The sequence below is a fragment of the Kryptolebias marmoratus genome, linkage group LG24 (assembly GCF_001649575.2).
Source record: "Kryptolebias marmoratus isolate JLee-2015 linkage group LG24, ASM164957v2, whole genome shotgun sequence".
NCBI classification, from domain to species: Eukaryota; Metazoa; Chordata; class Actinopteri; order Cyprinodontiformes; family Rivulidae; genus Kryptolebias; species Kryptolebias marmoratus.
This window is the reverse complement of record NC_051453.1, coordinates 22,681,732-22,695,765: the sequence shown is the minus strand read 5'-3', so window position 1 is coordinate 22,695,765 and position 14,034 is coordinate 22,681,732. Positions and strand designations below refer to the sequence as shown.

Sequence of the window (14,034 nt, the reverse complement as noted above, 5' to 3'; positions counted from 1 at the left end):
GGGGGGGGAGAGAGAGAGGGTGGGAGAGAGACAAGAACCTCCAAAACCTTCAGCAGCTGCTCTAATCAGGTATTAGAAATTAACAGACTGTCGGTAAAAGAAGAAGGGATGCTTTACAGAGGGAAAACTGGCCCTGGTCCTAACTTTTTGAGATGTGTTGCTGCCATAAAATTTAAACTTAACTACCCCACCCTAAAAAAATGGTACGTCTTTTCAGTTTAAACAATTATTATGAACAAAACATCTATTTGAGATTTGCAAATTGTTGTATTCTGTTTTATTTACCCTTTACACAACAAAACAACTTTTTTGGAGCTGGGTTGTACAAATACAGACAGCACGACACCCTGCAGAGAAAACTCATTTCAGCCGCTTGTATTCGCAATCTCATTCTTTCGGTCACTACCCAAAGCTCGTGACCATAGATGAGGGTAGGAACGTGTAGATCGACCAGTAAATTGAGAGCTTCACCTTTAGGCTTGGCTCTCTATTCAACACAACAGACCGGTACAGTGCCCGCTTCACTGCAGATGCTGCACCAATCTGCCTATCAATCTTCCACTCCCAATTTTCCCTCATTTGTAAAAAAGACCCTGAGATACTTAAAATCCTCCAATTGGGGCAGGACATCTTTCCCAACCCAGAGAAGGCACTTTACCCTTTTTCCACTCAAGACCATGGCCTCGTATTTGGAGGCACTGATCCTCATCCCAGCTGCTTCACACCCAGCTGCGAACTGTTTCAGCGAAAGCTGTAGATCACGGCCTAATGAAGCCAATAGGACCACATCATCTGCAAAAAGCAGAGATGCGATCCTAAGGTCACCAAAACGGATCCCCTCAACACCTTGGCTGCGCCTAGAAATTCTGTCCATAAACATTATGAACAGAATCGGTGACAAAGGGCGGAGTCCAACTCTCACCAGAAACGAGTTCAACTTACTGCCGGCAAAGCGGACCAAGCTCTACCGCCTGTCATATAAGGACCTGACAGACCGCATCAAAAGGTCCAGTACCCCATACTACCGGAGTACCCGCCACAGGATTCCCTGAGGGAGACGGTCATTTGACACGGTCCATGGCCTCTCCAAACTCCTCCCATGCCCAAGTTTTTGCCTCAGCGACCATCCGAGCCGCATGCCACTTGAACTGCCGGTACCTGTCAGCTGCTTCTGGAGTCCCACAGGCCAAGAAGGTCCGATAGGACTCGTTCTTCAGCCTGACAGCATCCCTCACTGCCGGTGTCCACCAGCAGGTTCAAGGGTTGCCGCCGCAACAGGCACTAACTACCTTGTGGCCACAGCTCCGATAAGCCGCCTCAATACATTTATATCACACTTATTATGTTATAGTATTCCGAGAAAAAAAAAAATATGAACTCAAACTTTCTTAGCTACTGCTTGTTACTTCCTCCTCTTAATCAGTGTCCACCTGATTCCTACTACCCATCAGGCCATATCAGATTATAGGCGGAGCTTCCAGTCATTGCACGTCTCAATTGCAACAAACCTTCTTTCTCAGAGCAATTGTAGACCAAAACACATGGACACATTACTTGTTACTCCTCCAAGCAAGATAATTTATTTTTTGCTGTTCGTTCAGTTGGATCCTTCAATTCAACTGAAGTTGCACAACCTTTTGACTACTCCCAATGACTACACATACAACATGACTATAGCTGATACTTCCTCTTGTTTGGGTTTTTTCTTGAATTAGGGTGCCAGTGCATAAGTCCCTTCCCGTGGGCTCACCACCTATGGGAGGGGCCAAAGGGGTCGGGTGCAATGTGGGATGGGTGGTGGCCGAAGGCGGGGACCTTGGCAGTCTGATCCTCGGCTACAGAAGCTGGCTCTTGGGACATGGAATGTCACATCTCTGGTGGGGAAGGAGCCTGAGCTGGTGTGTGAGGTTGAGAGTTTCTGGCTAGAAATAGTTGGGGTAACCTTAACGCATGGCTCTGGCTCTGGAACCAGTCTCTTTGAGAGGGGTTGGACACTCTTCCTATCTGGAGTTCCAGTCTGGAGGCACCGAGCAGGAGTGGGCATACTTGTTGCCCTCCATCTTGGTGCCTGTACGTTGGGATTTACCCCCTCCGCCTACGTGTGGGGCGACGGGTTCTGACTGTTGTTTGCGCTTATGCGCCGAACAGAAGTTCACATTACCCACCCTTTTTGGAGTCCTTGGTGTCAGGTTTTAACTTAGTCAAAGAGAGAGCAGCTCGGCGACTGACAGACACTGGAGACCAAGGTTATGGTAAGTGATTTTATTTAGAGTGAATAGTGCAATAATTAACTGGAGCCGGGATCTGGAAGAGAGGACGAGGGTAAGTATGATAATGATCTTTCAGGATTTCACAGGCTGAGGAGAGTGAATAATTTCCAGGTGAGTCTTTCTTACAGAGAGGAGGACTAAGTCCAGCGTGGAAGGAGATTATAAGGTGAGTATTCGCTGGCCGTGGCGTATCCTGTTTGTAGGTTTTCACATGGCTAAAGGTGAGTGCGTCCTCCACAGGTAGTAGCAAACAGAGAGGCAGACAGGCACAGGTAAGTAGCTCTGGGTACTTAGCTCGTTGGTGGCTCGGGGTTCAGATCAGACTGACTTCCAGGAACACAGGTAATTCTAATGGAGTACAAGAACACAAAGGCACACTTAGGAAAAATCTCCAAGATTTGCAAGGTAGGTAAAAGGCTGAGAGACTTTACCACAAAGGCAAACAATGCTCCAGCGCTGGTCTGATCCCCACCACAGCCTTAAGTACACGAACTCTGGATGTTGTAGGGTTGTGTTGGCTAACACGACTCTGCAATATTACATGTACATCGGAGGCAGTTCCCCTGGATTGGCAGACAGGGGTGGGGGACCAAAGAGTGTGTTCCAACTATAGAGGGATCACAGTCTTAAGCCTCCCTGGTAAGGTCTATTTGAGGGTTCTGTAGAGGAGGGTCCGTCAGAGAGTCGAACCTCGGAATTAAGAAGAGCAGTGTGGTTTTCATCCTGGTTGTGGAACACTGGACCAGCTCTATACCCTCAGCAGGGTCCTTGAGGGTGCATGGGAGTTTACCCAACCAGTCTACATGTGTTTTCTCCCTCGGGGAATCCTGTGGGGGGTACTCCGGGAGGATGGGGTACCGGGCCCTTTGATACGGCTGTTAGGTCCCTATATGACCGGTGGTAGAGCTTGGTCCACATTGCTGGCAGTAAGTCGAACTCGTTTCCAGTGAGAGTTTGTCACCGATTCTGTTCATAACATTTATGGACAGTTTTTCTAGGTGCAGCCAAGGTGTTGAGGGGATCCGTTTTGGTGGCCTTAGGATTGCGTCTTTGCCTTTTGCAGATGATGTGGTCCTATTGGCTTCATCAGGCCGTGATCTACAGCTCTCGCTGGAGCGGTTCGCAGCCGAGTGTGAAGCAGCTGGGATGGGGATCAATGCCTCCAAATCTGAGGCCATGGTCTTAAGCGGAAAAAGGGTAGAGTGCCTTCTCCGGGTTGGGGAAGATGTCCTGCCCCAAGTGGAGGAATTTAAGTATCTCGGGGTCTTGTTTACGAATGAGGGAAAAATGGAGCGGGAGATCGACAGGCGGATTGGTGCAGCGTCTGCAGTGAAGCGGGCGCTGTACCGATCTGTCGTGGTAAAAAGAGAGCTGATTCAAAAGGCGAAGCTCTCGATTTACTGCTCGATCTACGTTCCTACCCTCATCTATGGTCACGAGCTTTGTCTCCCTGCTTAGGCTGCTACCCCTGCGACCCGACCCCAGATAAGCGGAAGAAGATGGATGGATGGATGCATAAGTATTAAAGCACTCATAACTATCTTGTTCAAATTTGTTTTTTGTCCCATATTTCATCACCCAACTTTGCAAAAACATGCAGATTATACAACAAACACGTGGCTCGATCTGAAATAGGGGGCTGTGGGGCTTTTGATAGTAGTAAGTCACACAGCGTAGACAGGATTTGCAAAAAATTGTGAGGAAAAAATGGGGATCAATGGGATGTTGGTGAAACTCATAAAAAAAGCTAGCCCACTTTGAAGCTCAGACATATCCCAGTAGAAACATCAGTAGAAGTTTAAACAGTTATAGAAAGTTGGACTTTACATGTCTAAAATGGCATTTTGATATATTTTACAGATTTTACATATTCACAGTGTATAATTTTTCCAGCAGAACACTATACTGACAGTTAATGATGTCATGCTAACTTTTGAATTGACTAAAATTCTCTAATCTTTAGCAAACAAGATGTTCTTACTCCCACAAGGCATTTTGATGCAAAATATGAATTATACATCAAAACATAGGGATTTTTGTCTTCTTTCTCTCATTGTGTCTTTGGCTTTACAGTTTTCTCTTGAATCCCCCCAGGAAAGGACATAACTTCCACAGGCTTCAAATATATTTCAGCTCAAAATATTCTCTTCTAAACTGGAAGTGAAGGTCTTTCTAACTTGTCATATTTTCGACATAAAACATAGTTGACATAAAATCTCATGTGACCAGCAATCGTCTGCTGCTGACAGCTCAAGGGTTTTCAAGATTTGACATATAGTTTTTGAACAACTGTTTAAAGCTTACTTTTCAGTCTGTGTTTCTGGTTGTATTTCAATAACTAGACAATCAGGGAGTGATAGACACAAGTGTGTAGTTACCACGATTACCTGAGGACAAAATTTCTGCTGATCTTATTTCTTTTCATTTTCCTCAGACAGTTCATACATCAAAATGTTGCCATTTTTTTCTGACCTTAGATTATTATATAGTTATGCTGGTACAAGGCACCTGTCAACATTTTTTCTGAAATTTTCTTGCTTAGCTTCTTCTAAAACAGGGATCTCTAGTTCAAACATGTATGGCTGAATTACTTCACCATGAGAGCTGTTCAAAACAAAGCAGAGACGAGCAAGCCAGAGTCATCCTCTAATGGTGGAAGAGGAGATTTTAGAAAAATCACTAAGTGTGTGTGGGAGTTAAACCTATGACAACTTATGACTTAGTTTACAAAAGTATTCTAAAAGCAGAGTTTTCTGGAAAATTTAAGGCTGTCAGTTCTCAGCATTTGACAAAACTAGACACAGGAAACAGAACACATTCAAGTAGTTAATCTTTAGCTAATTCCCCATATATATTATACACAGACCCACATGTGTCACATCAAGTGGTAATGGGTTAAAATAAACTGGTTAAGCAGTGACTGAAATTGTTTATTATTAATGTGGTTAGTCAGAATGACAGTATTCAAACAGGTGGATGATCCAATCAGGTCATGAGCACAAACATGTTTGCTCTAATTTCTCATTCTAAGTGTTTATGTGCCCTGAACCAAGAGCTGCTCATTATGCAATAACACCCAGCACTGTGTGATCCACCTTTCCCCTTTTCCCATCTCCTCAGGTGTGATATTACATCTACATTCAGGTCAATCTGTGTTCACTGGCTCACATTGTTGTAGTCGGATAATAGATGGTTTGGCAGCAGCTTAATTTCAAGTGAAGTTTCAAAACGGTAGAGAATCACCAGCTAAGCTACTTTTCTGGTATCTTGAATATCTTATCTACTTTTTCAGAGGCTTCTCTGTTCTTTCTGCTTATTTTTTTCATATTCATGAGTCAGCTGTTCTCTGGTATTTCTGCTGTTACCGTTTTATTTCCTTAGAAAAAAATCCCACGTCAGATTTGGATGGTGAAGCTGTCTTAATTCTGCCGATTGACACATTTCGCAGGAAAATGAAGAGACATAGTGTAACTGGCAAAGTAGTAGTAGTAAATTATAGGTGGAGTTTGAACATGCAGAGACTGTTGTGTTTTGGCATCAATACATATACTATCTCATTTGCGTATCATTCCTGCTAACTTTAAACCAGGGGCACTTCCAGAAAGTTTTCCTGAGTATGGGATGAGGATGACTCTCAGCTGCTACCACACCAAAGCTTAGCTCAGAATGTGTAACATTGACCAAGTAATACCTATTTTTTTGTTTTACAATGTTGATTAGCTTTGGCGGCAGTCCTGTATTGGGTTGACTCTGACAGTTAATCAGCTATAGATGTACAGACAATAATTAATTTCAAAGAATTTCATTAAAATCTATCCAGTGGTTCATAAGATATTTTGCTAACAGACAGACAGGGTTTACTCCAGCAGTTAACAAGGTTTTAAAGGAAAATTTCACATAACCTATTAGTGCTCAGAGTATGTGTTGAAAATGACTCTTAGCTACCACCACACCAAGTTTTAGCTCAATATACTTAAAATTGAGTTATAGCCATTTTTGTGTTTCCTTGGCTTTATTTATCAGGAACAATACAGTTAGACATCGACATCTGATGTTCTGCACAAAGAGTGTATAGCAATTTGCTAATTCAGAACTCCATTCCCTGATTAGATTTTTTTATTAAAAAATAAAACAAACTACAACAATTGGAACTCTAAAATTGTCTCTAGGTGTGAGTGAGAGTGTGAATGGTTGTTTGTCTTGTTTGTCTCTATGTGGCCCTGCGATGGACTTGCGACCTGTCCAGGGTGTCCCCCGCCTCTCGCACAGTGACTGCTGGGGATAGGCACCAGCTCCCCACGACCCGGAATGGAGAAGCGGGTAAAGAAAATGGATGGATGGATGGACAACAATTGGAACAATACGAAAACAAAAAAAACAAAACGATAATATAATTAACAATGTTAAAATCCTAAGAAAGAAGAGAAAAAAACATAAAAAAATACACACACCCAATACATTCGCACAGTCCAGAAAGTCTGACCTTATTAAAAGATAAAATGCTAAGTGTTTCATTTTTAGACAGTTCTTAGCTTTGGAAATTAAAGTTTTAAAACCTGTTAGCAGATTTATTTCATTGAGCATATTATTTCTGATAAGACTTCCTTTGATGGAGACTGCTGACAGACCAAATGTGCTCCTGCAGTGAGATATTTGAGCTCCTGGTCAGGGAGGTGACGAAGAACCCAATGTTCACTCTGCTAGAGCCTCAGCATTGGTCTATGCGGAGAGGAGAAGCTTCCAGATGGACAACCATTGCTGCAGCACTGACCGTGATTGTTGGGTCTTGGTCACCTCCTTGACTAAGGCCATTCTACTCCAATTACTCAGATTGGCTGGGGAGGTCTTGGAAGGGATCTGGTGGCTCCAAACTTCTTCCATTTATGGATGAGGCAACTCCCTGAACTCATTAGGACCACAATGCTGCAGAAATGTTTCTGCACATTTCCACAGATCTTTGCCTCGATTCAATTCTGTCTCAGAGGTCTACAGACAATCCCTTGGACTTCATGGTTTGGTTTGTGCTCTGACATGCACTGTCGACAATGGGACCTTATGTGAACAGGTGGACTTGCGACCTGTCCAGGGTGTGTCCCGCCTTTGGGACAGTCACTGAGGAGTTTGGTCCAGTGGTCCATCAGTGCGTTAAAAAGCTTATTAACTGGAAATTTAGGCTACTAATATAGGAAAATTGCCAACTAGTTGGGCAAAAAAGTGTTATAACTAAGCGTTTGCTAAACTAGTGCACCAAACGTACAACTCTTGCTGTGTAGTCAAAAACTAGGGGGTGAAAATGACACTTGTTATCAAGGAAATCAAATAAATACTCAAATAGCTTGCCATACCAGAGAGGCTTGCTATCATCTTCATATCTGGACTGCAAACTTACTTCTGTGCAGCCTATGAGTACAAACTGCAGGCTGAATACAAGTGCCCCTATTGTTGGTGCGTCTGTGGTCACGGGGAACACCTCCATTCACAGAGCTATTTTTAGCCCTGAACTGTACAGCTCCAGCAATAAGAGACCTGAAAAGCCCTGACTCATGCACTCGTTGTCTTGTGACCCTCTGTATGGAAAGCTTTGTCCCTCCCTTCTCGGCAGAAGCACCAATAAGTTCTAGCTTTCTCGTTTTGCAACCTGAGAGAGGTCATCAACTGTTTTTTTTCCCTTGCACTTTCAGTATTTTTATTGCCTATCTCCAAAAGGCAAAGGCAAAGTGGTAATGTTTTTGCCTGTGTCTCTGCATCTTTGTTTCTGTTAGCAAAATATCTCAGATTGATGAAACTTGCAGAAAGTAAGCACCTGATATACATCTACAACTGATTAACATTTGGAGTCAAACTCACTCAAGATGACTGGCACACCCAAAAAAAATCTTTAAAAATACAAACGTGGCTGTAACTTGTCCAATTTTACAAATATTGAGTAAATATTTGGTTTGGTAGTAGCTGAGACAGACCTCCAGCGCATAGTCTGAGTAACAACAGATTGCACAAGATCTTAGTTAATGGCAAAATTTTAAACAATTTGGAGTCTGTAAGCAAAATATCTCATAAACTACTAGATTAATTTTAATAAAACTTTCAGGAAATTTTCATTGGATGTACTTCTACAACTGATTAACTTTTGGAGCCAACTCAATTCGAGATGGTCGGCAAAGACAACTGACCACAGAAAACACAAAGATGGCAATAATTTAGTTAATTTTATAGATATTGCATTAAAATCGGGTGCAGTTGTAGGTGAGAGTCATTTGTGGCCCATACTTCAAAATCTAATTGTCGCACAAGATCTTTGCTGATAGATTTAGAATTAACTATCGGAGTCAACTCTGTTAGCAAAATATCTCAAAGTACTGGACAAATTTTTAACAAAGCTTTAAGAAAGTAATCATTGAATATATAATCTAAAACTGATTATTTTATTGAGTCAATCCAGTTCAAGACGGCTACCACAGCTAATCAACATTAGCCAACACAAAATTGGCTACAAGTGTCAGTTTTACAAACACGAAGCTAACATTTGTTGTGGTCGTAACTTACAGTCAAACTCAACAAGTATTCGGAATATTGCATGAAACTGCACATAACGTTGTTTTCGAGGTTTGTTCAAATTTGTTACAACTCCATTTCTCGACATAAGACAATCTTAGTGTAAAACTCTAGCATGAAAGGTGGCAAGTGATGCATTATTTCAAAGAATAGTAGGCCGTTAATTTTCCCAGTCAGCATGAAATTTAGCTTGGTTTGTATAAATGCAAACCGTTTTGCTAAACAAGCTCATTTACACACACACACACACACACACACAGAGGTTTAACTGCATTGGGAATTCCTTTAAAGTCATACATTTTGGGGGAATACCCAATGCAGTTAAACGTGTGTGTGTGGTCAGTTACTAACAAACCAAAGAAAAGTGTTTATTCTAAAGAAAATGCTTTCCAAAAAGTTTTCAATATTAAATCCTAGAGATGCAAGCTGCAGGAGATGTTAAACATCTGTCAATTAGGTAAATAGAACCTGCCTGGTTGAGTGCTGCAATAAATTCCAAACATCATAACAAAACAAGTTGTGCTTTGCGTGAGCGATTTGAACAGCACACCTCATGACTTCCTGTAAGACTGCTAAACCTGTGGTAACTGGAAATCATCAAGGCAAAACCACCTGAGAACTGTTGTTTGTTTATTTCGTTCCATTCAACTTAACAAGGCAAACTCCAGTGAACTACGCACAATAAATATAACTCATTAAATTAAAACACGTAAAAACATCAGTGGACAAGTCAACACATTGCATTCCCCATAAAATGATAATAATAATAATAATAATAATAATAATAATAATAATAATAATAATAATAATAATAATATTTAAAAAAAAAGCAAAGAAAACTTTCCCTTTTTAGGTTATTAAAGCAACAAAATCTTAAATAGCGTTAAATAAATGTGCTGTTGAAGAAATGCTTGTATTTGGTCAAACGTTCATAGGAAGTTCTTCACACCTGTTCCACCTCAGTGAGGTCCAGTTCTTGGAGCACTGTCAGCTTTCTGACTGCTTTTCTCCAGAATATGCACACGTGATCCCCACCGCGTGCGCCCGCTCGCCTCACATGATTTAGTATCCTCAGAAAGACTTCTTTCTCGGCAGTCATGCGGTGGAAATCCAGGAACACGGAATGCTGAGTCACTCCTTCTTGGCCCGTGACTTCACCGTGACCTGGTATATTTGCTGGAACGCTTCTCTTCCTCGTTCTTTGATTTCATCCCCCTTCCCTCTTCCTCTTTGCTCTCTGGGTTGGGGTGGGGGACTGCAGAGGGAGGGGGAGGGCTCTTTGAACAAGTCCAACACAGACATTAACGCAGTCCTTGTGCAGTTTCCCCTGAATGCATACATGACACAGCGATACTCCAAGAGGCTTCACCGGTCGAGGAGGTTGATGACAGGAACCCACTGATCCAAACAGCGGCTGTCTCTGCAGAATCTGTTCACTTTGCTCAGTGCAGGGTCCTTCCACAGGACCGACTGAGGGTTCTGTGGGAGGGAGAGAGTAGTTAGCATCTTCTGGTTCATAAAATGTGCAAACATACCTTTTCATGCTGGAGCTTTAGACTAAGATCATCTTATGATGAGAAGAGACAGAGGTAAAGCTGTTCTGTTTAGACACTGTAAATTATGCAATCTCACAAAATGTGTCAGCACCCAGACTAACATGAGAATTGGGGATGACTCTCAGCTACTACCAAATCAAATTACAGCACAGCATCTATAAAACTGAGTTACAGCCATTTTTGTGTTGGCTAACGTCAATTAGCTGGTGGTGGCCATTTTGATCTTGAACTGGACTGACTCCAAAAGTTGATCAGCTGTAGAAAGCTGCAGTTCATTAGATATTTTGCTTACAGATATGCAATATTTAATCATACTGTTTAGCCAGTGCTAACATCAGAACCATCTCGGATTTATGTTTCAAATGAACAGCAAAGTCCTGACACACGTGATTGCTCACAGAGTAATGAGACAAACGGACATGACTCTTACAGTAACTAGAACACAGTGCAGGTCCGTGGGCTCCCCTCCAGGCTTCACCCCACCAAGGATCTCTGCCAGGCGCCTCATGTTGCCCACGCGCAGGATATTGATGTCATTCTCACAGCAGAAGGCCTGGATCAAGGTGAAGTGAATCTGCAGCGCCACATCCTCATCGTCTGCAGCCAGCAGACACAACACCACATTGTCTGGGTCCCTGGAAAGAAAGAAAGAAAGAAAATGGTGAGGAAGAGGAAAGGAAAATGAAGCCCACTCAGACTCATCAGAGGTTATCTGTTACTTACGCGTTGAGAGACTTTGCTGCCTCATACACTCCCACAGTGATGCAACCCTGAGGCAATGCAGAGCTCAACACCTTCTCTAAGGCTTGAGCCACCGAGTCCATCCTAGGCAACAAGACAAATTGGAGACATTCAATGAGCACCTGAACTAAATGACGCCGGAAGTCAAGAGTTGGTTCGAAATTGATGCACAAGTCGTCATGTCACATGAAAGATGACAGCCGACAATCAAAAAGCGGAAAACGAGTGCAACGTCGAAGCAAAGACGTCAAGTTTAGTAACTAACTCAAACAGAAATGCAAAAATAAATCAAATAAAACCCGACATGAAACACCCCCGTACCTTTCTGTAGAGTTCTCTCCACCGGTTTCTTCAAAAGTCATATTGCACATTCAGATGGTTCGGTGTCCAACAGCGTCCGGAACCAAAGGTGAGCAGGTCTATAAGCAGTTCTCACGTCACTGTAGAAAAACAGCCTGCGTGCCCAGAACTACTTTACATAAACCCGTCCCACTGGAGGTGGACCCGGTCACATGGAAACACACGGCTCGGTTTCAACCCGACCTGTTTGTTTTTGTTAATCTAGCGCCCCCCAGCGGTAATTTTAAACAAGGACTGTTTAAATGAACTAGATCTTTTGGTGCTGGGGGTGAGAGTCAAACCACACAGAAATACCTCACATTCATGTTTATTCACGTTAGACTATTACCCTGTTAGTTTTAATGTAAAAATAGTAATGCAAGTACTTGTTTTAAGATAAGCAATATTAAAAACATTCTTCTAGTCTTCTAGTTCAGATTTTGGATAAGAATTAGGAAAAATCCCATTTCTCCAATTTCAGCTTCTCTCCATTGGCTCCATGTCAAACTCTGCAGAATCTTAAGTCTTAATTCTAAAATACAAATCCTAACCAACCTCCATCTTACATATATTAAAGAAATGATTGTTCCATATTTGCCGAACAGAGCACTTTGCTCCTAGACTGCAGGTTTACTTGTGGTTCCTAGAGTTTCTAAAAATGGAACAGGAGGCAGAGCTTTCAGTTCTCAGGCTCCTCTCTTGTGGAACCAACTTCCAGTTTCTGTCCATGAGGCTGACACCCTGTCTACTTTTAGAACTAGGCTTAAGACTTTCCTTTTTGTTAAATCCTATATTTAGTGTTGGTTTGGGTTTCCTGAGCTATCTCTTAGTTATGCTGCTATAGGCTTAGACATACAAACACCATTTCTTCCCTCTGCTGTCTTTATTCTCCCTACTTTCCATGTTTATAAATGCAATTATTGCAGCTGCTAACTCTGTTTTTCATTTATTTGTCTTGCCATAGGAACTAAACCTGGACCAATCCTTCTGTTTGTCCATGTCTCTTTCCTGTCCTCTAAAAGGCAATCGTTCCTTTCCACTGTCACCATTGTGCTGCTCAGGATGAAGGACTGCAACAAAAGTGAAGATCTGACACACTTCCTTAAATTAATTTAGATTTACTTTTATTAATTAGGATTTCATAATACACTGTATGTAAATGTATTTTATTATAACAGAACTGAATTGTCTGTAATTAGATTTGAATTGGCATTTGAACTAGTTTTAGTATTTGGACTGTTTTTTTTTTCTTTTGTAGAGTGCCCTGATGTTGACTTTGATCAAGAGTTACTGCTATATAAATAAATTGAATTGAATTAGTCATGAAATTACTCTTATAGCTTAAATGATGTGTGTTCAGAACCTGTTTAAAATTGTGTTTTAACTTTTGTGTAATCTTCTGCTGCTGGAAATGTGTGGATAGTTGAAATAGATCAAGCTAACGAATCTCAAATTTTAGATAAAAAAAACAAGAAAAAGAAAACAACAACAACAGCAACAAAACACTGCTGAGACTGCGTGGTGGAGTAAAATAACCAAAAATCTAACACTCTCTTTGGTAGCAAAAGTTCATGAAGATTCTGCATATTTATTACTTTTGATTTCTAATCCCTGTCGGGTAAGTTTTCTACAAGATTACTTTAAACATTGTTTCATACTTTAATATTTATTTGTGTGTTAGGTTCAGTGCAGTCATGGTTAGAAGTTATCATACACCGATCATAGGCATGAAAGTCATAATTTGGGGCATTTCATATTTTTTTTTAACTGTTCTCTTTCTAGGGTGGCATGATCATACAACATACAATTTTACTTATTTTTATAAACAAGAATTAGGTGCACAACTTTAAATTTATGAAAAGTTTCTCACACAGGGCCAATATACACACAATCACTTAAATGTCATTGTTACTGTTAACATTTACAACCAAACTATCTCACCTCGTTTTATTCAAAATCAAATTAAAATAAATAAATTCTGATAACATTCCAATTTTAAACAAACTTGCTGTTGCTTCTACAAGGGTGGGAGTTTGGTTAGGAGTTTGGTTAGTTGAGTTGAGTTGGTTGAGTTGAATTAGTCTTGTTTGGTCTAGTTGAGTTGGGTTTAGTTAGTGAAACCTAACAGAGTTGAGTTAAGTTTAGTTGAGTTAGTTTAATGAATTTGGTTAACTGAATTGAGAGGAGTTTATTTAATAGAGTTGAGTTGAAATTTGTTTAGTCAAGCAGTTATTTTAGTTTACTTTAGCCTAACTGAGTTGTTTAGTAAGCTTAGTTTAGCTAATGATTAGTTAAATGAATTTAGTTTAATTAGTTGAATGGAGTTGAGCTGAGCTGAGGTTTTGTTTAGTTTAGTACAATAAAAAGAAAATCATGCTAAATCAGGAAACTACAGCAGGCCTTTTTCTTTCATGTGACTTTAGGTCAAAACAATATAACTAGGATTCCCATTCACCCAAGAGAGACAGGAGATGAGTGAATGATCTTAAATTATGACCGACATATTACTGAGAAAATGATTTAATATAGGTGACAATACTTGCACATTTTGTGAAAGTGATATTAAAACAACCGAC

At 41.1% G+C, this 14,034-nt stretch overlaps 1 protein-coding gene across 1 annotated transcript; it reads right to left on the bottom strand.

Moving 5' to 3' along the window:
• Positions 1–9,439: 9,439 nt before the first annotated feature.
• gadd45ab (growth arrest and DNA-damage-inducible, alpha, b) lies at positions 9,440–11,600 on the bottom strand. The gene is made up of 4 exons (XM_017433692.3): positions 11,441–11,600; positions 11,102–11,203; positions 10,809–11,013; positions 9,440–10,301 (listed from the first exon to the last, which is right to left on the bottom strand). Exons 1-4 carry the CDS (start codon positions 11,488–11,490, stop codon positions 10,188–10,190), a joined length of 471 nt encoding a protein of 156 aa, XP_017289181.1. The 5' UTR covers positions 11,491–11,600; the 3' UTR covers positions 9,440–10,187.
• Positions 11,601–14,034: the final 2,434 nt, after the last annotated feature.

Excerpts from the sequence above, each read along its gene's own strand:
- gadd45ab (XM_017433692.3), bottom strand. The coding sequence starts at position 11,490 with ATGTGCAATATGACTTTTGAAGAAACCGGTGGAGAGAACTCTACAGAA. Across the intron at positions 11,204-11,440 it reads GGAGAGAACTCTACAGAAAG|GATGGACTCGGTGGCTCAAG; the intron begins GTACGGGGGTGT and ends CTTGTTGCCTAG. Across the intron at positions 11,014-11,101 it reads GCAGCAAAGTCTCTCAACGC|GGACCCAGACAATGTGGTGT; the intron begins GTAAGTAACAGA and ends CTTTCTTTCCAG.